Here is a 26,413-nt window from a genome sequence, read left to right on the forward strand (position 1 = left end):
ATTTTTCGGTTTATGAATTTTCTCGTGACCTAAAGCGAGCTCAAGCTACAGCTGTATGGACACCAATGGAAGAGCTGCACTTTTGAGTTTTGACAACACAGTTGTTACTATTTTTATTTTATTTTATTTTCCTAAGTTCACGTTTACTTTCTTATTTCACTGAATTACGTTCATCCTTTTTTTTTTTTTTTTTTATCTAAGATGATTTAGTTTTTTCTCATTTAAAGAAAACTAAAATAATATTGTGGGAATTTCTGTTCTTTGATTCACTAGATCTTCCAAAATTTCAGTTTTTAGATATTTGGATCTAAAAAAATATTTTTTGAACTAAACAAATATTGAACCAAAGACATTAAATCAAATGACATTTTTCTTGTACAATTTTGGACGTTTAGATATTTGGTTCCGTTCATGTCTGATTTTCTAGGTTATATGATTTGGAAAGCATAAAAGTACAAAAAAGAAATTTGGTTCAAAAATTTTTTTTTAAGTATTTGTTTTGGATAGTTTATTATATTTCGTGTATTTTGATTATCAGATCTAAAAGTAGCTATTATTTTTAGGTATAAAAATTGTATTTCGGTTACTTTGAATACCCAAAGTATTTTGACTTTGACTCTAGTTCTTTCAGTTCATGAATTTACGAGCTATTCAGATAATCTATAATTTTGGTTTTTTTTGAATTAGTTCGATTAATTCACCCAAGACAATACTAAACCACTATCATCTATATATACATTTTTGCAGACATTTATGAAATAAATTTTGAAGTTCAAATCTATTTACAAACATATCATTGATATTAAATATTGATTTGTTTTTCATCTAATTATTTATTCTGAATTCAAATTTTTGGAAACAAGATTTTCTATCCTAAGAAATTTTCCAAAACAATGGGAATAACTCCTTTTAACATTAAGTATTAAGTTTATAATTAATTTAACTAGATTTGGACTCGTGCTAAAACATGGGTTGAAATACATTTCACTATTTCTAAAATGTTGTATATGTAATTGTTTATAATATTATTTGTAATTGTCTAAAAATGATGCAACTCATGCAAACAAATTTTATTGTAAATATCATTCATGGAAATGTAAATCTATTATGTAAGTCTTATATTGTTAATTTTATATAATTTTAACCCGTGCTAGAGTATATAAATTATTAACCCGTGCTAAAGTATATAAAAATTTAACATGTGCTAGAGTATGTAAGTCTTAAGATTATAATATAAATAAAAGAAATTTATTTAAACGTTGTGATTTATCAATAAAATCTATGGAAAATAAAATTGTAATATTGTGTTTAAAGATCTTTGAAAACAACTTGATATAGAACTAAAATCTTCCGAAAATACAGTTTGAAATATCCATGATTTTATTTGTTACCATTAATATATCAATTATCAGTTTGGAATATATCCCCAATTAAGATTGCACCCAATATTTAGGTGTAACCGATTAATATATGAATTAATCAATAACCTATCTATAACCTATTTGTAACCATTTATTAAAAATATAAAGTTACAAAAAACTATGTTGTGTACTTCTGTTTTATTAAAAAAGAGATTCCCTTAATATTAAGTTTCCAATTTTACAAAACAATATTTTCTTCATACAAACATTTCTTAAACAATCGGTCTAATCAATAAACGAATTGATTTTCAATCTTGGAGGAGGATCCGTGGCCAAGATTTTCGATCTCAACGCATTGATATCCAATTATTTTTCCCGAATATATATGTTCAAAACAAATAAAATTTAAATGCTAAGATATATCATATCCCAAGAATATTGTAAAAATATAACAGATTACACCTCATTTTCCCCAATAAGTTGCTTAATCGAATATTTTTTGCGTGCACATGGTTGTTTAGTCAACCTAAATGATCAGTATATAAATACTCTATACCTAAACTCTGATTATACATCAGCACACAATTACACAAAGCTTACTAGAAAACTTAAACACTCTTTCGTGTTCTAGATATGCCAAAAATCGAAAATTAATAATGATGTCTCCTATTTTCATTAGAAAACTTAAACACTCTTTCGTATACGAATTATGACAAATAAAGATGATGAAATCGATTGACTAAAAATCAAGATGGGCGGAGATGTCGCAATGGACGGGATAAAACAAAGACGGAGAAGATGATAGTTTTGTTTTGTCAGATAAAACAAGAACAATTGTGTTGGTCTAGAAAAAACAAAAAAAAATCCAATATTAGTTTACTTTAAAACAAAAGTCAATTACTTAAGATATATGTATATATATATATATATATATAAGTAATTAGTATACTGAATTAGTATTTTTGTCAAATAGCTATTTTCCCATTTCTGATAAATTACATACACACATCTTGGGTCCATTTGCAAAAACCAAATTTTATTTTAAAAAATGTGGAATTTATGTCAAACAAATAACTGTTAACAAATTTTATTTGCATTTCACAACAAATCTATATATACGAATGTTAACTGATTCTTTATATATTATACATACAAAACTAAATACAAAATTATCATGTATATATATTTAAAAAAATTTAAATAATAAAAATACAACTCTCTGTAAATAAAAAAAAAACAATATATTCCTTCTATAAATCACTATTTATTTAATTGTATGTTATACTATAATATAAAACACTAAACTTCAAACAAAATACTTTCTAATTTCCATACTAACTAAGGGCATCTGCATTGGGAGAACTGTTTAGGGTGTTCTTAGAGTAAAAATATTATTAAAATAATGTAAGATCATTAGTTTAGATCTTTTGTTTAAGAAGTTGGTTATTGGGAGAACATGTTTAAGAACATAAGATTTAAAAATATAATAATCTAAAACATATTAAAATTTTAAAAACTTTAAAAAATAACATTTAAATTGCAAACTTAAAAAACTATACTAAAATTCAAAATACAATACCAAATTTTTATGAAACAAAAAAAACATTAAAGATATAAATAAATAAAAACAAACAAACATATTACTTAATTAAAGCACACAAACATTTTATTTAATTAATACATAGTTTAATGTCCAGATTTATTCCATATATTCTCAATCAAATCCTCTTTTAATTTGTGATGGCTTGTCTATCACGAATTCTTGTATGACCATCACCTAAACCCTCAAGATTTGAAGCCATATTTACTGAAAACGTAAGATCCGGAGTAGATCTGGTTCCATCTTCTTGTTGGAATTCTTGTTCGTCATAGAGTGTGTATGAATCTCGTTCATCTTCGACAATCATATTATGGAGTATGAGACATGCTCTCATAATATATGCAATTTTACCATTCGCCCATAAAAGAGATGGATTTTTAATCATGGCGAATCTAGATTGCAGGACTCCAAATGCACGCTCAACATCTTTTCGTGCACCTTCTCGACGTTCTGCAAACAAACGATGTTTCGGGTGTTGTGGTTGTGGGATGGAATTAACAAATGTCGCCCATTCGGGGTAAATACCATCTGTCAGATTGTAAGCCAAATTATACTCCCTTCCGTTGACATAGTACGTAATTTCGGGAGCTCGACCGTAAATAATATCATTAAATACTAGTGATTGATCAAGAACATTTAAATCGTTACAAGTACCTGGAGCTCCAAAAAATGCGTGTCATATCCAAAGATCTTGTGAAGCTACCGCCTCCAAAACAATTGTTGGTTTACTGGTGCCTCGTGAATACATTCCTTTCCAAGCGGTTGGGCAATTTTCCACTTCCAATGCATACAGTCGATGCTTCCAACCATCCCTGGAAAACCGCGCTGTTCTCCATAAAAGAGTAGCCTTTGAAGATCCTCTGGTGTGGGTCGGCGTAGGTATTCAGTGCCAAACAAGTCAACTATTCCGACGACGAAATGTTCCAAACATTTACGAGCAGTCGATTCACCAAGACGTATATATTCGTCAACCGAGTCTGACCCAGTCCCATATGCTAATAGTCGAATTGCTGCAGTACATTGGTGTAGCGGTGATAAACCATTCCGGAAGGTTGCATCCTTTTTTGGTTGAAAATATGGAACTTCTTCACTAAGACGATTCACAATACGCAAGAACAATGACTTGTTCATTCGGAACCGTCTGCGAAATTGCCTCTCCGCGTAAGTAGGATTATCACTAAAATAATCGTTCCACAAACGTTCGTGCCCTTCTTCCCGTTTTCTATCGATATATGTATGTTTATTCCTTTCGGCTGGAATTTCGTCTTCAGCAGCTTCAAATTGATTATTAAATTGCTCTTAGAAAAATTGGTTAAAACTATCACTATTCGGATCATAATGGTAGTGAAAATTGTTGGAAGAAGATGCCATAAAAGCTATTTATTAATAAGATGAACAAAAGAAAACAATACAAGAGAATAAACTTGCAATTTGTAGATAGAGAGAGAAGAGAATTTTATGTTTTTGGTGAGAAAAGGAAATGTTTTCTTGGTTTGGTTTATGAGAGAAGTGTATGTTTGATTTTGATGAAATAAACTCTTATGCTCTTCTGATATATATAGAGGGTAAAAAACTCTTGTGCAAACAAAGGTCTGTGATACATCAAGTGAACTTTTTTCAAAACGACAAGTTAATTTACGGACAAACACATGTGAACTTTGGTCTTTGTTACAAACAAAAGCATGTGACTCTGTCAATTTTTGTCTTCCAAAACAAACAAAACAAATTCATGTGACTCTGTCTTTAAAACTACAATCCAAATACCAAACTGTGCCTACAATCATACATTAGCTGATCCACTTGACCACTACTAGTTTCCTTCTCATAAGCCTAATCTAATTTACTTAGTAAACATGATAAGTGCCACTACCAAAACACTCATACTGAAGCAAACAACAACTACCAATTCAGGGGCCATTTGAAACAATGGTTTCTTCTCACCTAACTCAGTAACAAGCCTCTCCAAGTTCACCAACCTCTGATCTGAATGGTTTTGCTGGTCCTTGAGCTGGATCAGTTGTGTTTCATAATCAGGAATTGGTTCAGCTCCACAGACTGGTGAATCCAATCTCAGTCTCTGGTTGCGGAGGATAGTAACCGCTATCAGCCTCCTCTTCAAAACTATAGGCTAATGGGATGTTTATTCCATAGTCGTAGATATAGTCAAGTCCCATGTCTTCTTTCACCCTGAAACTGGTTCAATTACTATTAAGATTATTGCAGTAGCTATATAGTGAGTGTGGAAACAGGGATCATTATCCAATATAGGATTTTACAAAAACCAAAACCACTCAAACATATTATACAAGACATAAACCAACCAAACATCTGCAACCAAACAACACTTTACAAGCAACTACAGTCACATAAAATCTGTGAATAACCACTTATACACTACTACACAAACCACAACACCACTCAAATCAGGAAACCAAGCTGGTCCAACCTTGCATTACATATAGTGAGTGTGACTTACCTTTTAGTTTCGAGTAAATGCAGGTTTGTTGATGGTTATCCGATTTAATTTGCCCTATTTAACCTCACCTACAAGCCTCAGAAACAAAGCAAAAATCGATTAATGTTCATCAGTGTAAGGTTGATTTCAAATACAACATATGACACTCAAAATTCAGTCATACATCCTAGAAGCTCACTAAAATCCTATATTGATTAATCAAAACCTTTAATTGACAGATGAGACGAAACCCTATAACATGATACTAAACCCAAACCTAATTCACAAATTTCAAGACCCTAAATCGATGAAACATCAATGAAACAATAACTGACAGAGGACACGACGGGACTACCTTGTCTATATCGCCGGAGATGAGATTTGCGAGACAGAGGAGACGAGGAAACAAAGGCTCAAGTAAAGGATTTCGACTTCGCCTTCAAATCGCCGGACATATGAATCGACAAAAGAAGAGATATTTAACGGATTGGTAGAAAAACTATGTACAGATCGATTTCTACATGGAGGAGATCTCGATTTTGGTGTTTTAATGGCCAGAAAACACAGCTTAATCGGAGAAGATGGTGACCAGGAAGCTATCGCCGCTTTGGAGAGAAAGAAGGAAAACCCTAGCAACGATTTCGAACAAATGGAGAAATGAAATGTTTTCTCCTTTGCAAAAAATCATATCCATTCACGGATTGCCACATCAGGCTGGAACTGGCCCAAAATCAGTTCTACATGAAGACCCAACAACATGTTCTTCGGCCACTTTTCCCTATATTTTCGATTTTAAAAAGGTTAATCACACCCAAGGTGTTGACCCAATACAGATGGCCTAATATATCTATATTTGTAAGGCTATACATTTTATAAAATAAAAATTAAACATTAATTATATAGTCAATCTATAAAAAAATATTATTTTTATAGAAAAAATGGCACCGCGGATGAATATTTAGTTAGTTACATTATGTATTAACAGTAAAATTTTGCTAAACTTATATTAATTAGCGAAATAAAAACAGTAAAATGTTTTTCATTGCAAAAATAACAAAAAAAACTTGATATATAGTGTTCCCGCTTATATTTATCTGTTATCAGAATGGTACAATCAAACGGTATACATTTAGTTTTAATCGTCATGATCATAAAAGCTTACTAATCAAATTATACATTTTATGAGACCATCACCAACGACAGCAACGCTACAGGGTTGGTTTTAAAAAAAAATATTTAATCATATTTATATATTTATTATTGTTTATTAATTAAAACCATAAAAAAATGACAGCTGTCAAATTTTTGAGAGAAACATTTTTTGTTAGAGCAATTTAAAGAATAATTCTTCTCTTCTTTTCTTAGACCATGTTTATCGGGGGTTCATAGAGGGGTTCATAGTATTTTGAAGGAAAAAAATAATTCAGAAGAAAAGAAAAAATCTAGGGGAGGCTGTTATATAGTATACCGGATTTTGTTGTAAGAGACGATACGTGTTTGTTTTTGGTTGGCCGATAGAATAATACAAAAGGAAAAAAAAATTTGGGAAGCTAGATTTTGTTTCTTTTCCTCTCTCTCTCTTTCTCTAGCGATCGAATTCCCGAAACAACAAAGGAAGGAATTTGGAATCGAAGGATCTGGAATCAGAGGAAGGGGTTTGGAATCGAATCGGCTAAAAACCTAAATAGCTTCACCGCCGTTTGTTATTCTTTCTCCGCGCCGTGTTCTCTATAATCTCAGGTGAAGGCTTCTTCGATTTGAACTTTGTTTCATTCCTAAAAAATGTTTTAAGAGTTATCTCTATCTTCCGCTGTTTCCGTTCTATCGTGAACCATAAATGAGGCAGGGGCTGACCAGAATTAGTCAGGATTTAATGGGTTTTCTTAATTGTAATTGAGTTGTTTGATTTGTTTAGGTGATAAGGATCAAAATGGAGCTCAGTTCAGAGGATAACAATCTTGTTTTGCCTCCTGTTGAGCAGGTACTACCTTTGTTGTGTTTCAATTTCTAACAGTTCATTAGTTCTGGGTTTTAGCAAAGTTGGAGACTTTGATTCAAATTTGTATGCATGAAAAACGATGTTACTAAAGTTAAGAAATATCTTAGAGGAGAAGTGCTGATCTTGAGGTATATAATTTGCATATATAACTTTGAATTTATGATTGTGGCTTTTGGTGTTGTGAAAAATGAAAGAAGTTGTTGTGTCTCTCTGTTTTGACGCTGAGCAACTGTTTTAAATCTTCTATTCTTGAATCAAGAATCTTGATAGGTCGCTCGTCGTTTTGAATTTTTAGTTATTGTGTTGTGATGTGGTTGTGTTTTTTGTGTTGTGGCTCTTGCCTACTGAGGCAGGTAATTGCATTCAAACATAGGGTAGATTCAGAAAAAGTGTTGGTTATGCTACAATGTTAATGCAGTTCGATATTGTTGATTTTGTTTATGCTACATTGTCTAGTTTGATTGAATGCAAATTCTATTTTTTTATCCTCCAATCTCACGAAACCCACACCGCTTTCCCTCACCGGCTCATTGAACCGGTGTGTAAGCCAGAAGGTCTTCTCTTTGGTATATGTGTACACATAAAAAAGCCTATGGTGTTAATAAAAACTTCTTTGAGTTTACTTCTTGTCTTTTGATGCAAAATCTCAAGATTTTAACATTATATACATTATATCAATCTTGTAAATGATTGCCAAATACTTATATCTAACAATTTGTTAAGCTTGGTCCAACAATCACACCATCATTAAAGCTTGCAAGATGATTTGGTTGAGAATATTTAAGCAAAATTTGAAGCAAATCAGTATTAAAATTAATTATTTTCTCCATTTATGAATTGCACTTCTATTGTAATATGTATTAATGTTTTTATTATGTTTTGTATATTCTAAAATTAGTTAAATGCAATATTTTCTAATTTTATAAAATCTTAAATGTTTACACATTTATACCACTTCTATTCTATTTAAAATTTTAAAATTTTTAAAAACAATAATTTAAAAAATAAGAGACCCAAAATAAGAACCTACCAATAAAAAAGAAAATTTTATCTAAGAAATCATGGTTCTTATATTTCAAACAGTACACAATTAATTCAAAAAAAATTTAAGAACTCCCTTATATGAACCTCCCAATAAATATGCTCTTATCTCTCATCAATATATTAATTTTTTGTTAACAAGTCATTTGATTAGTATTGTCCACTGGACATACCCTGGTATGCCATTCATGTCTCTTTTACCAATACATTTAGGGGTGAGTTTTAAGGAATAGAGCAATAGAAGATCAAGAGAAGGTTTCAATAACTTGGGAGACTTGCGTCCAAACACGCTTTGACTTTGTGGATAGGTTCTATCGCACTTTTTCTCTGTAAAATCGGAATCTCAAAATCTCATCAAATTTATTACGACAGAGGGAGGGAATGGAATCTTCCAGCACATTCGTTGTTCATTATAACTTTTCATACATTTGTCAACATATCGAGTGATCCACTTGTGTTAAACTCTTTCTAGCAGATTTACTTCTCCTAGCTTACAAATACATTTTTATTTGCTAATCATTGTCTATAAGCCTTAACAAGAAACCAAGGATTACGTAACAACAATTAAAATGTTGCACCAAATTTTTTTGTTAGTAGTCTAATGTCTTTTGGTCATCAGACCAGTAAACCACAAGTTATTTTATACTGTATATCAAAGGAAAACCACACTACTTATTAGGGCCGAGGAAACTTAAGTTGTAGTAGGACTTGCCCATTAAACATTCGAACTTTTCTAGGATCATAATTAAATAATCTTATAACCGGTCTGGAAAACCAAAAATCATGATAAACAATAACGCTAGCTAAGTCGTTATGTTAAGTAAAACACACATAAACAACGTACAATACCACTTTTACGTAATATTTAAACTATGATGATGCCAAAGTGTTTCGTTCAAAAACTAGTGAAAATTTTATATTTGTAATTCATTAGTCAAACCCATTCCATGCATCATGCATGTTGCTTGATTTTTTCTTTCATATGCATATGGCCTATGGCCTATGGGTTCTCTGTATTGTCTCTTAAAACATTGTGTCATACGTACTTTACTTTACTTTAATTTAACAATATAATTAACTACAAAAAGTTCTATTTCCAATGTGGTGATTATAGCAGGATGTAGCTAGAAATATTGCTTTTAATTAGAATTATGTTTAAGAATAATATTCAACATAAAAAAATTGAAACTGTTTCATATATGTGAAATCTTTTAAAAAATTGAAGGAAAAGTACATATAATCGTCTGGTGATTTTGCTTTTGGTTACAAACAAAATATTTGCCCAATCTTAACTACATTACAAATTTACAACCAATCAAGAAGGAAATTTAAGCATTTAGAAAGGCACAAAAAATGATTTTAACTGAAAAAAAAAAATTATTAGAGGATGATTTCTGCAGATGATGTATGAGTTTACTTAAATACAAAAATTTTAGAAGAAAAAAACTTAAAATAAATATCTTTCCCTTTTTTTTTTTATCCTCTTCCATTTCTTATAATAATAAAAAACATGTTAAGATGTCATGGTTACCTAATTTCCTAATTTCAAATTTGATTTTCCTAAAGATTTTCTCCGTTGACGTTATCTATTGCCGACCTGCCAATTCATTCACGATTGATAGCCTGATTCCGTCTTAGATCTTACACATAAAGTTAATTGTTTAACCCGAACAGAAATAATTTAAACTTCAAGCGTGAAGAAACTTGAAACATGATTTCGTATTTTGCAAGCTATCCATTGCTTGCTTGACTCTTTTGTTTTTCATTATCTCAAACATCATCTAAGAAGCATAATACTATTAAACAATGTTCCTGTCAACTATAGATAAGTTTAGATTTGGTATTTTAAAATTCCCATCTATATATCTATTTGATATAAATTTATCGAATCATGCTATGCATATTGTTGAACCAAATATTAAAGGACTTAATTTATTATTTTATAAAAAAAATTTGGTGATCCATTTTTTTAAGATGTATAATAATCGTTTCGATCCAAAAAAAAAATTAAATAAGTTTTAAATGTGGTCAATCTTTACATTAGCGAAATAACTAGAAAATACCTGGAAAAAAACACTTGCATGATTGACTCGGCTCCAAAAATTCGAATTCTCATCATTGTTGCCACGGTATCGGGCTATCGGGTGTGGGAAGTGAGGATTCATATACTCCATCGAGACTCCGACGATCCTTGTTAGAGGTGGTGGTGTTACTCATGGTTTTTAAAAATCGTTTAGTCAAGTACATTTCATAAAACTTTTAAGAAATATCTACAAAGTTTACAAATTATTATATGGGACATTCGTGGGATTAGTAGTTTACCAAATAAAATTTATTCAAGAAAGTTACGAAATAAAACCAAACATTTTTGTACTTTTTTATTTTTCAGACAACATTTTTTTTTCTTTTCAAACAACAACATTTGTTTACCTAAAATAACAAACAGGCCTATGGCCCATCAAGCCCAATTAAACAAGAAGTATTCGATAATGATGACTTGATTACCAATCCGAAATATATGGTTTCGTATATTTATTGTTAAATGAAAAATAATAATATATTCTCCTCAAAACCGAGGCGCCGTGTTCTTGCTTGCTACCTTTTTTTTTTTATCTTTTCTTCTTCTTCTTCAAATCAAATCCCATAAATCGAAATTGCTAATTCTCTGCACCAAATTTGTTACTTCGCGATCGAAAACACAGGTTTGTTTCTCATACGATTCTTTTGATTTTACAATTCCGTTCGATGATTCTCGTGATTTTGAATAACCTTAGAATTCAAATCAAAAGCTTTATTAGGGTTTGCTTTAATTAGCCAGGGTTTCAATAGTTATGGAGTTTGTAGGAAACTTTTGATCTGGGTTTTTGAAAGATATATTTGTTTCAATTTTTCAATTTTAAGGGGATGGCTACTGTCAATGAACAAGAGACCATCAAATTCAAGTACGATGATTATGATGATGATGATGATGATAATGAAGATGGACCTAAATGGCCTGTTGTTGAATCAATCCCTACCAAGAAAGTGTCTGACTACCCGATCGTCGACTCTGGAGATTATGTTGATGATGGATATGATTCAGCTGACGAGCTCTCTACCACTCCGATTCAGAGAAATGTGACACCACCTGAAGTGAACTTGAAAAACGTGTTAACTGGTTTGATTGCTATTGTTACCGGGCGGAACAAGGACTCCTCTGATGAGAATATCCCTTCTTCGAATGTTTCCTTCCTTGGCTCTGGCAAGAACGGAGATACTTACCTTCATTCCTCTGTTTACATACCGAGTGCTCCCCCTCTTCTTGAACCCAGTGGGATCAATTATAGTGTTTACAAGGAGTTGCTTGAAGCCGAACCTCCTGAGTGGCTCCCTGATAGTTCGACTACTACTTGTATGCACTGTTCTTCTCCTTTTACTGCAATCACCTGCGGTAGACATCACTGTCGGTTCTGCGGAGGGATATTTTGTAGGAACTGTTCCAAAGGGAGGTGTTTAATGCCTAGTCGCTTTCGGGAAAGGAATCCTCAGAGGGTCTGTGATTCCTGCTACGAGAGGCTTGATCCTTTGCAAGGTGTCCTCATTAACTCCATTAGTAATGCTGTGCAAGTTGCAAAGCATGATGTTGTGGATTGGACTTGCTCAAGAGGATGGTTGAATCTTCCCCTTGGTCTTTCCATGGAAGATGAGATATACAAGGCATCTATTACCCTCAGAGGTTACTGTCAGGTTTGATTTTTTTTTTTTTTTTATCCAATTTTTATTTAGACTGACTAAGATATTCCAGTAGAGAAATGAACCATTGGTGATTGTAAATGTTTGTTTAACCAGTTAACGAAATACACAGGTAGCAACACTAGACCCTGAGAAATCCATACCACATGCTGTTCTTAGTCGAGCTAAAGGTTTGGCGATTATAACAGTTGCTAAGGTTGGGGCTTTACTGTCGTACAAACTCGGGACTGGTCTGGTAATATCTCGGAGATCAGACGGGTCATGGTCTGCTCCATCCGCGATACTGTCAGTAGGTCTAGGATGGGGTGCTCAGGTAAACTTCATCTTTTCCATTCAGCACGTGCCTGTGAGTTACACTTGTTAAAGAAACCACTGGTGATAAGGTTTTTTGTACTCTTTTTCTTTCAGATTGGCGGTGAGTTGATGGACTTCATAATAGTGCTGCATGATGTGAAAGCGGTGAAGACGTTCTGCAGCAGAATGCACTTCTCTCTAGGTGCGGGATGCAGTGCAGCAGCAGGACCTATTGGGAGAGTGTTGGAGGCTGACCTTCGAGCTGGTGACAGAGGCTCTGGCGTCTGCTATACTTACAGCCGCAGCAAAGGTTTTCACCATCTCAACTTCATGCCTCAGTTTTCACTTTTCTCATATCTATAATTTGGCTAGTAGACTCGTAGCTCCTTAGGGGCTCAATATTACTGAGGAAATTGAATATAGTCTAGGTAGGTCCTGAAAATATAGAACCTGAGGAAAGTTGTGTGGTATGAACAGGGGCGTTTGTGGGAGTATCTCTAGAAGGAAATGTGGTGGTAACAAGAAGGGACATGAATGTAAAGTTCTATGGCGATCCATACCTATCCACATCAGACATTCTACTTGGGATGGTTGATCAACCCAAGGCAGCCGAACCATTGTACACTGCCCTCAGGGATCTCTACGCAGGTTTACGCCCGTAGCCTCCATTCACATCACAAACTACTCTTTGTATATAAACGTTTCTCATTGGTTTCATAAGTTCGAAACTATTCAAGTGTACATGTACATAAATTGTTTCCCTCAAGAACCAAACATTTGCTGCCTATGAACGTTTTAGGATTATACTTATTTTATCAAAGCTTGTTTACCTTTTTAAAATCTTCTCTTTGCGGTTCTATTTGTCTAGGGTAGAAACGCTGTCATAAGCTTAAAAGAGGTTTAGCGAGACTTCATGTGTAAATCAGCTTGAATTGTTCGAATTTGTTAAATTTGTTTCTTACAGTTGAAAACAGATTCATTTCAACTTTTAAGTTCTGTCCACGATTGTTTCTTTTCATTTCTCCATATTCCTTTTGTGGGGGTAATCTATCATTTAAAACTTTTAGAGTTTCATCAATTATCATTACGATTATGGAAAGAAAAAAATACTAGCATTGCGAAAAACTCGTGAAAGATCAGAGGAGGAATCAATCAATCATTGGTTTTCAAAGCAAAAGTAAAAACAAAAGAAGAAACGTAAGAAAGCTAATTAAGGGACAAGCAAGCCACCATTAGAGGTCTTCTGAGTCTTCTTCCTATAATTAGAGACGCTACAATTTGGGCAGACATATTCCAACCCATCCGTTTTCGCATAATCCTGTCATATCATATGTTTAAATCAGTCACTACACAGAGGCAGTTGATGATATTACGAGTTTGTGTTTGCTTTTACCTTGAAGGCCCCGAGGCCGGGTCTTCTGTCACATCCGAAATGAGCCCACTCTCCACACGATCCACAGTTGACCCAGTCACCAGCCGTGCTACTGTTTCAACCAAAAAAAAATATCAACATGCATGTATCCTTCTCAAGCGAGAGAGAAAGAAGGTTCTTATAATGTACCTGCGACATATTAGGCAACACTCTCCATCTACATCATCATGAGCATATTCATACTCCAGTAGATACGTCTCATAGTGTCTCTTAAGTGTATTGCCCACTCCCTGCCATAATAACCCCAGAGTTAGACAGAACTGAATTTCAAGAATAAATCAAGTAATGAGCTAGATTAGAAATCAATCAATCATTTACAGTCATTCTGTTCGTGAGTGTGTGGTTCCGCATCTTTGAGAAAACTTGTCCCTTCCAGTTGATCCCATTCCCTACATGGAAACCTCCCCTTGATACAACCTGCAATAACTCTCATTTTTAGGCCACCAAATGTAATGCTGGCTGCCCTGGGTTGATCAAATTCAAATCATTGCTTAACTACCTCTCTATACAAGTTGAACAGATCAAGCCGTTTTGAGTTGAGAACAGCGTCTGGAAACTCTGCTAGCCCCCCTGGAGGAACAAGCCGGCTATGTCCTCGAATTAGCAAAAACTGCATCACATCCCTCAGAAACTCCTCCTACATATAGAGACAGCATCAGTATGATAATCCCCGAAGAAAAAAAAAACCATCTTAAAAGTGGGTTTTAAGTTCAAACTATTCATCACAAGGAAAGTAAGGTAAACCTCTGAGCAAATCTGAATATGCGCTCTTCCACAGTCGTGTTTCTTGAGAGGCAGAGGGTTTAGTGAGATAATTTGCTTTCTCTGGTATGAACCAGAAAAAGCTTTACGTTGAGTTACCGGAGTACCACCTGATGCACCATGCTTTGGAGGCATAGGTAAGCTTCCTTTGGTGTTGTCACCATCAAATCTTCCAATTTCAGAGTAACCAGAGAAAGGTATCATCTTATGTCGACGGGTGTGAGGTATCGGTCTCAGAGCAGCCACATTGATTTTCCTCGATGTAGGTCCTCCGTTTTCAATTTCCTGAATGTAGATATTTCCACAGCGTCATATCAGTGTAAATACATGGAGACGATGATAATTTGGCACAAGTATGGCCACCAATTTAGAGTTGAAATCAAAGAGTCTAGCTTGTAAACAAAGAGTACTTCCAAATTAATATTCTATATAAAGGAAGTTTTAACCTGTGGCATTCGAAACAGTACCTTACTTTCTCTGCATGGTTCGGATCTTTTTCTGGTTGGTAAGGGTGGCGTTAACCAGTGAGGAAATTTAGACAGAAGAGCATCATGATTTGAAGTATCATTGATCTCTTGTCCAGAGAAGAAAAGTAAACGTTCTGCATCATCTTTTTCAAAGGAAGCAACAGACAACCCCTGAATGCTTGCTACTCCAAGGATAACCAAACTGCGGTATGACACATCAGGTGCCAGCTGCCTAAAGACCTACATAAAAGCAGAATTAAAAAAATTCTTAGCTACATATTACGCAAGAGAAAGAAAGATCATGAAACGCGAAAAATATCCAGAAAGCCGCAAAGAATGTGGATCACACATGGCTATCTGGATGTTACCACCTTAAATGTCATGTCAAAGCATCATATGTAGAGAGTGGGAGCAATAAAGCACGGAAAATGGTCATGGTGCATCCTATTCCTAAACGTTGAGTCAAGCGTTCAGGAACTTGAAACGCCTTCATTAATGTTCGTTGCATTTTTATAACAAACTTTTTCATCTTAACATTATCAGGACTACTCTTAACTGACTAAATTGTTGAGAAACTTGGCAACAAGGTGTTTGAGATAAACGATTGGACAAGAGAAAGAGATAATTAACCTGCAGAGCCCATGTCGGGACTTGCATCGAAACTTCACACACACATGCCCCACAAGCTATTGAAGCAGATCTCCGAGGCTCAGAGAAAACCCGCTCTGTTTCTTCTGAGTTGACCACTGAATGGACTAGTTGGATCTTCTCAATCACCTCATGTTTTATGTGATTTTCCAAAAGCTGTTATTTACAAAGGAGACTAATGATAAACCCCCATTGCACATGTATGCAGAGTAAAGCTCATATTTAGAAAGGTTAAAATCCCTTGCCTGGTCACTGAAACAAGTCTGCGCATTTCCAGACACCAGCATTGATATGTGTGCTGAAGAACAGGTCGAGATATCACACCGCATGGTCACTACACCACGAGTAAATGTTCCTGCTTGAAGAGGAGGTGCTGGAGCACTGCATTATGAAAGTAACAGTAAGTCTTAAAACTAACTCCATAGGCACAAAATCAAAGATTATTCGAGGGATGCACAACATATCATTTGGCCATATAAACTACATACCTAGAACGGTTATGGAGCCTACTTCCTCGCATCTGGAACAACGAAATGATAAAGTTATTTTGATAGGACTAAAATGCCCACTAATAAAGAAAAAGCTAAACTGAAAACTAACAAGCTACTCACTTCTACTCTCAAGAGAGCATTAAGTCCTTCCACCAAAGATCCCAGTACAGATGTATCCTGAAATAGAGAACCAGCTTTAGAAGTGAAAATATCATAGAGAAATACTAACATTTGCGCAAACAAGCCAAGCATCATAAAATGTGCAAGAAGGTCAGCAACACCCACCAGTGTGCATGGTGGTCCACACAAAAGGAATCTCACGGTAACATCTTCGTCATATATCTTTATTGACGGGAGGCTCTCTAATGAATTTTCGTCTTCTAGTTCATCAGCTTCTGGCGAAACCACGTCAATCTTTGGAGGGTCTCCAAGCAAGCAGGGTCCCATCTCATAATTCATTTTACGGTTGCTGTTCGAAGGAAGGACGGTATTGTCACTCGTACAATAGAGTCGGAAAGATGCCTCTGCAACATGGAACACATCCCATGTATCACTGCACGAACTGCATTGCCAAAGAACATAGCATAGTCAACTAAATTTGTAGACTAGGTGAAAAAGAGTATATAATGTAGATGTAAATCAGACTAAAATTAAGGCTTTTCGCAATTTCAGATGCTCGGGTTAACAAATATTACCTCTGTATGACTGAAAACAGAGCATGGCGAAAATGGCAGGCTGCATATTTCGTGAAAGCATTTTTCCAATATATAACATATTGAACACCCTGCCAAACCAAAGCACCAATAGAAAGAAAAGAACAAAACTGATTTAGAAGGACTAACACTAATGTACTATCAATTTAAGCAATTTATTCGAAGGGCTTTTATATATTAACTATTTCTTTCAACTACTCTTAACCTAAACCATATATAGGTGAAATAGAGCAACAAAGAGGTAACAAGAAGAAAACGAACTAAACAGTAAAGGAACAGAAAAGTGCAAGGTGGTTATCAAGAATGGTGTACCTTAGAGTAGAGTGCTTGAGCTAATTCTTCACCATTTGGGAGCTCAAGGTAAACCTGAGAAATCAATATGAAACCAAAGCATATTAATATCTCACTAGGGACAATTATAAACAGAAACTTAACCAGTGAAGAATATTTGGGTTCTTGTTATGAAAAATGTTTTAACACTAATGTAGAGGAAACTCTATAGATCATTTTAAGCGAATCATCAAGAGACTAACAACAATCTATAAAGAAAATATCTTAGTGACACCAAACCAACTTCAGATGGTAAAAGGGAATCCTAAACTAAAAAGAGTAACGTAAAACAACGAATGCACCCACCGTTGTCGGTAATGTGGAACCAAACAGAGCAACCAAGGCATCAGGAGTAGAAAAATCAGCAAATCCCAACACAAAGGGACCAACTTCATCACTATCTCCACTCTGCTCCCCTTGCAAGTAGACAAAATCCGTAGCAGAAGAGTTAACAGAAACCTGGAACTCCTCTGTCGTAGGATTACTCAGTACCTGAATCTACAACATGACAAAAAAAGCATACACACAAATGCTTAAACATCTCCATAAAATTCTAAGTCTAGTAATATCTGAAGCCATTGAAGATTCTCACCAGCTAACAAATTCCCTACATACATAACTAGAACCAACTTAGTTCAACATTGTCCAATTTTACTAAAGATTCCCAATTTCAACCAACAATCTAGCAAATCATTTATGAAAGAACTAAAAAGAGAATTAAAGAAGAAGAATTCAAAGTCATAATACCTTGAGTCGCCCTGAAGAAGAGAGATCTGGAAAAGGGTATTTGGGTTGAAGAGGAGGAGGAGGAGGAGCTCCATCTATCTGGTTATCATTCACTCCAGAAACAACTGCCACAACATTACAACGGTTTCTCGAAAAACCTTGACCATGAAACATCATTCAAAGCATAACCAAACTTTCTCTAACTCTCTACGAAACTGGCAGCCAAACAAAGAAGAGAACAATTCGACAAAAGAAACAAAAAAAAAAAAAAAACCCTAAAGAATAAGTTCGTCAAGAACCCACTAGTGTGTCGTGTCAAAGGCACGAAATAAATCTGAGTCAAAAGCAAAAAAAAAAAAAAAGATTACTCTCGCGACCTCGAATCAGCCCTAACTGAAAGAAAAAAAAAAAAAAAACCCCTAATTTCGAACTCTTAGAGGTGAAATCGACGAAACCCAGAAAAGAAGAAGACGGATTTTATTGGAATAAGGGGGGAAACTAAGAAGGAGAAGAGGCCCATTCCCAAAACTTGTTGTTGATTAGAAGACCGTGAAAAAGGAAGCAACTTTGATGATGAGATAGTAGTAGTAAAGATCTCACACACACACACAACACAAAAATATTAAAATTAGAAAAAAAAATCTCAAGAACAATAATTGTTGATTTTTTTGGAAATTTTTAAGAACTATAATAATAATAATAGTCTACAGTGTTTGTGTTTGTTACCCCATTCAGAACACACAAAAAGAAAAATCAAAGCAGAAAAAATAAAAATCAAACATGCGTAGGTGATTTTTTGTAATTAAAATTAAGAGTTAACAACAAACAACAACTCAGATTAATTCCTCAGACAAAGAGAGATGTTTTGTTATGTTTTTTTTTTTTTTTGTTACATCTTTTTAACTAAAACGATTCGTCTTTCAACACTTCTTCACACAAAAAGAGCAAAACCGAGAGAACGATCGTCATGTGATGATGTTATGTTACTGTCTTTAAGAGATTTTTTAAGATCTCTTTGATCAAAAGCTATAGTATCAGGTGAATATAGACACATTATCAGGGTTAAAAAATCAAAGCTATTTACTGTTTTACTCTTGCTGTTTTCAATCCATATATGAAAAACACAAGCACACAAATTATATACTATATTGGAAAAGTTAAATAATACTGTTGCAATCAGTCGTCTTTTTTCTTCTTTCCAACTAAATCGTAGCAATCAATCTATTCAATTATTTTCTGTATTTGATAAACTATACAAACTGCATTACATGTCTATACATGTGTTGCCTGTATAATGGAGTCGAGGAGAAGGAGAAGAAGCGTGAGGTAACTGAAAACGCATTGGAGTCCTTACAGAGGAGAACTGTGGTATCTAAAAAAGAGATTGAAGTTATGGCTGCACTTGATGAGGTTAAGTCTATGAAGTCTAGACGAGCCTCCGTGAGCGTAGACTTCATGCTTGAGGCTTTGAGTAGAAGAAAAAAGCAAGAAGAAGAGAACGTGGAGGAAGAATTGCCCATCAAGTCGATAAAATTTGGTAAGCGGACTAGAAGGATTGATGAAAAGAGAACACAAATCTATGAGATGTTGGATGAGAAGAAGAAGGCTAATAATATGAGACGTGATTACGGTAATTATCCCAGTCAAATCTCTTCTGTTTGCATAATGTCGAAGAAGACTGTAAAGGAGGGACTCGAATCTCTGTGTCACACCTATGGCACCGACAGCGATTAGGAGAAGTAAATCCTTTATTATAATTTTTTTTTTAGTTGGAATCAGTAATGTTAATTAGATTTTGATCAAATTATCATTCACTGAAGATCAATGTTGGAATCTTTGTTTATAATTTGTTTTTGTTATACACTGAAATTACATACACTTCTAAATCCTTGAGTGGATTCAGTTTTGAGCTTTAAGATCTAATTATGGAGAGCTTTTAATGTGATGCTTTCTATCAAACCTTTCATGCCTCTAGGCATTCTATAACAGCAAGGCATTAGTGTCCTTTAAAACTTGTAAACGTACTAAGTTTGGTGTATGTCCTTTAAAACTTGTAAACGTACTAAGTTTGGTGTATGTCCTTTAAAACTTGTAATGTACTAAGTTTTGTGTTTCTCTATCTTTGTCTTGCACATCTCATGGTGTCATTCTTCAGGTTTTCTTTCCCATCTTTTGGAATCCTGAAATAACACAACATTAGCATGACAATGTAACATCACAATCAATCAATAACTTGGATCTTTTTGTTGAAATCTATCTAACTCACACGGTATAGGAACCAAACTGTGAAAGTAAACACAGCTGTTAGAAGAAGGGGCAAAACTCTTTATGGTTATACCTTTGTACATATGTTTGTTCCACCCTAGTTTGTGAGAGTTTCATCAATTTGATCTGAGCAACATCACCTGCTGTTACCTCTTCACAAAAGATTGTGATATTGTTTAGGTTGTGATACACGCTTTGGCATTACATATCATAGGAGAAGAGGAAGGATTGAGAAGTTTCTAGTTCTTTAAGTATTATGTTTCCTTTTCTATTTAGAACTTGGTTTTTGAATTTTTACTTTTAGTTCAGGTGTTAAGTAGGTTGTAAAGGGATCTATAAATAGGTCCATAAAATATCAATAATATTCATCTTCCAGACAATTAACCTAATTCTCTAAACAAAGAGACTTGGGTTAGAGGAACCTCATCTCCGACTCTGTTAGTAACCCACAGTTCAGTGAATTATTTGTTTTCTTTGATAAAGGAGAGAGATTCTATGTCCCTGGAAACATGATAAACCTGTTGTAGTCGCACCCAATGACCTGACTACAAAAGGAAGTCTAACTGGTATAAACGATTCTGTATGTGGAAAAGTTAAATGGCTGCACAAAGACTTCATTGCTCTCATACCAGCAAGCCAACCAAAACGAATTTCCTGGCAGAGATAGCACGACAACCCTATCCTTATACAGAGTCCAAGTTTCAGCCATGGACATTACATATTTCTGCTTCACGTGTATAATCCACACAATCATCATCATAATAGCTACCAAAGAAATTGAGTCTTAAAACCTTGTATATCATGTCTCTTATGTGTCCAAGGCAGTAACATTCATAGATGGACAGATGATCTCTATCGGCTAGTCTAGGCATGGGAATTCGGGTTTGGGTTTTCGGGTTTTCGGGTTCACCCCTATAGTACCCGATCAGGTTTTATATACTATCGAGTCGGGTTCGGATCGGGTTCCTTCGGGTTCGGGTTTTGTTCGGGTATACCCGAAGAACCCGATTGGGTTGTCCAAAACCCGATCAAAACCCGATTATGTTCAAAGCAATGCAATGTCAAATGTTCAAAGCAATACAATGTCAAATGCTTACAAAGGTGACTTAAATGCAATGTCAAATGTTCAAAGCAAAAGAAAAAAGAAATTCAAGTCTTAGTCAAACATTCTACAAAGTACAAACCATTGAGAAAATCAACTTGAAATCTTCCAAAACAGCTTCTTTCATTCTTTGGTTCACTTCTCTTGTGCATTTTCCCTTTGGCATGTGAATAACTTAAGGTCCTTCTGAATCACTTCCATACTCTGAAAAAAAATTAATTACAAGCATTGAGAGATAAGTTTATATTAACACCAAAACCTTAAGATAGTAAGCATTAAGCAAGATTAGAAACAAACCTCTTTCAAGTCCATCCTCATACTCAAACTCAGCAAGAATTTGTGCATTTGTAAGCACAATATCTTCAAACTTAAGGTCTTGCTTGAGCCACTGTTCTGTACACATCAGAATCTCCACCATATAGTGTGTGAGACAACTTCTATATGGGTTTATTATCCTTCCACTAGTGCTAAAAGCACTTTCAGAAGCAATTGAAGACACCTGCATAGCAAATAAATCCCTAGCCATCTGAGATAAAATAGGATACTTGCCACTATTGACTTTCCACCAAGAGAGTACATCATACTTCCCATCATCAATTCAGGATTCTCAACTTCTTCCCTGAGATAAGTATCCAGCTCATTTGTGTTTCTAACTCCAATCTTTCTAAGCAATGTATCCTACGTATGGTCCACTGGGTTGTATCCATCAAACTCATCCTCCATGGAGTCAAATACTCGGTCTGTTTGTCTATCTTGAGTACTCTGAGTTGAAGACTGAGAATGAGAAAGTTCCTCATTTGCTCCTGCATCGTATCTTGTAGTATATTCGTTATACATATCACGAAGGATGCTCAAAACTGAATCATACAACATCGTAGTTGTTATACTCTTTTCCCCATATAGCTCCTCAAAACACAAATTTGCATACTGCCTCTTCTTTCTCGGATCGAAAACACTAACAAGTACCAACATCTTGTTGATGTTCTTCATGCCATCCCAATACTTGTCGAACTTGTCAAACATCTTTTGTGCATTTACATTCACGTCATTATCAGAACTATGACAAAGCAACTGAAGCTTGACTGCTATGTTAACTATCTCACCATAACACTTGTATGCATTCATAGTCGTAGATGCAGATACAACCAATGTCGCATGGTGGAAAACTTGGAGAAACTTCACTAACCTTTCAACCTTACGCCTATCATCTCTCTGAGGAGGTCCAATCCTTTTCACTCCATTCTCAGTCTCTAAGAAATGATCATAATACAACTTATCTTCAAACTCCATCCTATCAAATGCTCCATTGAACTTTAACGCCCTATTCAACATCAAAAATGTCGAATTCTATCTAGTGCAGACATCTAGTGGCAAACTACCTTTTGAAAACTTACCAGAATCTACTCTCAGCTGAAATGACTTCCTCCTATTTGGTCCTCCTCTAACATATGAGATTGCATTGCGGATTGTAGTCACACTTGAATCAATCTCAGTCAGTCCATCCTTCACTATTAAGTTAATGATATGTCCAGCGCATCTCATATGCATAAAATCTCCACCCAAAACCAGAGAATCCTCACTAACTATAGAGAAAGCAGACTGAAACTGACTCAAAGCACTAGTATTAGCTGTTGCATTATCAACAGTAATAGTAAACAACCTTTCTATCCCCCATTCAGCTAGACATTTCAGCAGTGTATTGGCGATTGTTTTACCTCTGTGATCTTCGACATGCTTGAATCCTATAATAAGCTTCTTTAGACGCCAATTCTTATCAATGTAGTGGGCAGTTATAACCATATAACTTGAACCTGTAAAAAAAAAACATTGATAAGAATCTTCACTAATTGAGTAGAAACATTAATCATAATATATTGCAATTTGATTTTAAAAAACCGTACCAGTTACAGAGGAAACCCATATATCAGTTGTGAGTGAGACTCTTTGCTTGGTTGTGAGAAACCATTTTTTTAGAGTAGCTTTCCTCTCAACAAAAATCTTTACTATGTCTCTTCCTGCTGTCCTTCTTGAATGCGGCTTGTACAGGTTCACCTAAGTGGATTACATAAGAAAAAACATTGATTAGAATCATGTATTAAAATCATGTATTAGAAACATAAAAAAAACAGTGATAGAAGATAGAAGTGGCACCTTGTTGCAAAAATGTTTCATTGCCGCACATTCTACAAACGACAATGGTAACTCTCCTATCACCACCATTTCATTCAATGCTTCTCTAAAAATATGCTCAGGCACTTTTCCATATTGTAAACTCCCATCTTTACTAATAACTTGTTGACCTTCGGATGGATTTTGACAGTCTTCCCATGCCAAATATGCCTTACATATTTTTAGATGATTCCACAAGGTTTTTGTCCCTGACTTTGTTGGACAGCTGAATTCTTTTCCACAATAGTTTCAGTTACATTTGTCACGATTGTCCTTCATTCTTGTGAAATGTTGCCATACATTTGATCTTGGGTTGAGAGTCTATTGGGTCTTAGACTCAGGCTGCTCAGACTCTGATCCGTCATTACGAGTTTGTTTCTTTTTGCTCCTTCGATTAGACTCGGGTGTTAGAACCTCTTCTTCTTCGTGTATATCTCTCTCGTCATCATCAAAATTTGGAGAGGATGAATCCATCTGCAAATCATAAGTCACATGCTAACAAAACAATAGACAAAGAGAGAAGAGGGCTAATGCATCATCAACAAAACACAAAACAAAAGACAAAGAGATATATATATATACATATGTAACGAATGGAAGCTGTGAGTCTCAACTTTTGTGTGCTATTTATCTATTAAGATGCCAATACAAAAACTGATGATGTTTTTTTTTTTAAAAGGCTGATGCGGACGGTAATGGAACAATAGACTATGGGGAATTTATAGCAGCTACAATGCATATCAATAGACTCGACAGAGAATAGCATCTCTACTCAACCTTCCAACACTTTGACAAAGACAACAGTGGGTAAGTATTTATAAAGCATTATCATCGGCCATGGAAAGTTGGAATATTCATGATTTAGCATCATTGTAACTAGATCCTAATTGTAGATTACAAAAGAAAAAAACTGAAACAAGCGAAACAGTCAGACAAAGAGGAAGTGAAATGGGCAACACTAAACACATCTCAAAGCACAAACATGGAAAATCAAAACAGGAACTCAACGATGGAACTCTAAAACAAGGAAATGGGAAGCCAATCAGCCCTAATTTCAGTCTCTAGCAGGAATCGTTAAAATCTAAAACAAGGAAATGGGAAGCCAATCAACCCTAATTTCAATCAATCATTCTACTAAGGACTCAAACAAATTCACTCAGAACGATTGTAGAAGCAAATTCCCATCTCTAAACCAAGAACAAGAAATCATGGCAACAAGACACGAAGATGAAGAGCCCAGTTTCAGTTTCAGTTTTACAAAATCCCAATTTTGAAGAAGACAAACCTTTGATTTCCTCCGTGAAGTTTCAGAAGGAGGAGAAGATGCGACAACCCTTTGATTTGGTGTATCCAGTTTGACGATTTGGTGTATAATTTTTAAGAGAGAAACCGTACTTTCTATCTGCGAGTGCGAAGAGAAAGAGTAAAGTAAAACTAGGGATTTAGGGATTTAGGGATTTAAGGATTTAGGGATCAAGTGTTATATTTTTGGGTTATTCGGGTTTTACTTCGGGTTTCGGGTAATACCCGAACCCGATCGGGTATCCGAACTTTAGAAACACTACACCCGATTGGGTTTTACATACTTACCAAACCCGAACCGAACCCCCTACTTCGGGTCGGGTTCGGGTTCGGGTTTCGGGTTTGGTTAATATGCCCAGGGCTAGGCTAGACATCCATATACTTGTAAGTTGCAATTTCCAGATTGCAATTTTGCGAGAATCGGTTTAGAACAAAATTAATCCATCACAGGTTGACATACCTCAGATATGTTCACCGAAATCACACAGTTTGAAGTATAAAGGAGATTGATCGAAGTTCTTTAATATCCATATATGAGAATAGTCTCTTGAGTGAAGGAAGGATGAGTACTTGTGGCTGATTTGCAGATGGGCGTAGATGAATCTGTTTTGGCTTAAGAGAGTTCTCTGGTCTTTACAAGTGACTTGAAACCTCACAAGTGGTTTCACTACAAGCCGACTGAGAATGTTCTCCACTAGATCTGCTGAGAGAACAAACTAACTAATTTTTTTACAAAAGCAACAACATCATGAGATTTGTGGATTTTCTCGCCCCGCTTCTCTGGTTTCTTCGCATAATAAGATTGATTGTCAAATAACCAAACTAGTACAGCAGCATATTTTTCAGCAGCTAGTAGACGGAAATGGGCTATACCAGACTCTGAAATAGGACCTTGACCATATGCTAACTGCTCTTTGAACTGTTTTCTAAGACTGTCTTTTACTTTTTGAATGAGAAAACAACTTCCAATCGATAATCTGTTTCACCCTCGTACAGTTTCAGCACAAGGTTTTTCTTTCCAAGGCTCTTCTCCTCCTTTTTTCTTAAGATCATTGGACTGTTTATCATTAATCTGCAGGATTGTTTGTGTAGATACCAAGAAACCAAGAAAAGATGGACAACACATGCTGAAATTTGCTTTATAACATGTCCTCTGATTCCACTATATTGCCTTTGTTTCTAAATGAGGACTCTCATCCTAGCTCTGTCTCTCACCCTAGGCGAGATCTTTTGAAATTTTCTTGATTGGATATTTCTTCTATTGTTAATCATCTGATTTTGATTCTTAATTATGTTGTTCATAGTGCATAATTCAGAATGAAATATATTTTTGAATATTAAAAAAAAAAATACAATTTCTGTGATTTAAATCTTATATATGTCATTGACAAAAAAAAAATCTTATATATGTCTCGTATACTATTTCAGAAAATGATATACATGACTTATAAAATCCAGAGTTTGAACATCGACGATATGCTAAAAAAATGTGGTTGACATATTAGTAAATAATTCCTCATTCCA

The 26,413-nt window shown here is 34.8% G+C and overlaps 3 protein-coding genes, 1 long non-coding RNA gene and 1 pseudogene across 4 annotated transcripts; 3 read left to right on the forward strand and 2 right to left on the reverse strand.

The window, feature by feature from the left end:
* Positions 1 to 3,637: 3,637 nt before the first annotated feature.
* On the reverse strand, positions 3,638 to 4,332 carry LOC147942441 (uncharacterized; annotated as a pseudogene).
* Positions 4,333 to 6,904: 2,572 nt separating this feature from the next.
* Positions 6,905 to 8,982, forward strand: LOC104790633 (uncharacterized). The gene is made up of 3 exons (XR_768719.3): positions 6,905 to 7,156; positions 7,332 to 7,397; positions 8,670 to 8,982. It is a non-coding gene; the product is annotated as an uncharacterized LOC104790633 (long non-coding RNA).
* Positions 8,983 to 10,955: 1,973 nt separating this feature from the next.
* LOC104790634 (uncharacterized) lies at positions 10,956 to 13,322 on the forward strand. Its single transcript, XM_087452896.1, has 5 exons — positions 10,956 to 11,158; positions 11,358 to 12,182; positions 12,301 to 12,501; positions 12,597 to 12,792; positions 12,960 to 13,322. The coding sequence occupies exons 2-5, from the start codon at positions 11,361 to 11,363 to the stop codon at positions 13,142 to 13,144; spliced, it is 1,404 nt and encodes a 467-aa protein (XP_087309022.1). The 5' UTR covers positions 10,956 to 11,158; positions 11,358 to 11,360; the 3' UTR covers positions 13,145 to 13,322.
* A 229-nt stretch (positions 13,323 to 13,551) lies between these two features.
* On the reverse strand, positions 13,552 to 19,696 carry LOC104790635 (AT-rich interactive domain-containing protein 4). The gene is made up of 16 exons (XM_087452895.1): positions 18,073 to 19,696; positions 17,632 to 17,823; positions 17,308 to 17,361; positions 16,978 to 17,066; positions 16,568 to 16,844; positions 16,403 to 16,459; positions 16,280 to 16,311; positions 16,037 to 16,172; positions 15,774 to 15,947; positions 15,144 to 15,383; positions 14,659 to 14,961; positions 14,414 to 14,551; positions 14,233 to 14,331; positions 14,044 to 14,144; positions 13,876 to 13,966; positions 13,552 to 13,800 (listed from the first exon to the last, which is right to left on the reverse strand). Exons 1-16 carry the CDS (start codon positions 18,226 to 18,228, stop codon positions 13,693 to 13,695), a joined length of 2,247 nt encoding a protein of 748 aa, XP_087309021.1. The 5' UTR covers positions 18,229 to 19,696; the 3' UTR covers positions 13,552 to 13,692.
* On the forward strand, positions 19,330 to 19,785 carry LOC147942442 (uncharacterized). Its single transcript, XM_087456055.1, has one exon. It carries the CDS (start codon positions 19,330 to 19,332, stop codon positions 19,783 to 19,785), a length of 456 nt encoding a protein of 151 aa, XP_087312181.1.
* Positions 19,786 to 26,413: the final 6,628 nt, after the last annotated feature.

The sequence above is a fragment of the Camelina sativa genome, chromosome 6 (assembly GCF_030686135.1).
Source record: "Camelina sativa cultivar CO46 ecotype springtype chromosome 6, ASM3068613v1".
Lineage (NCBI taxonomy): Eukaryota > Viridiplantae > Streptophyta > Magnoliopsida > Brassicales > Brassicaceae > Camelina > Camelina sativa.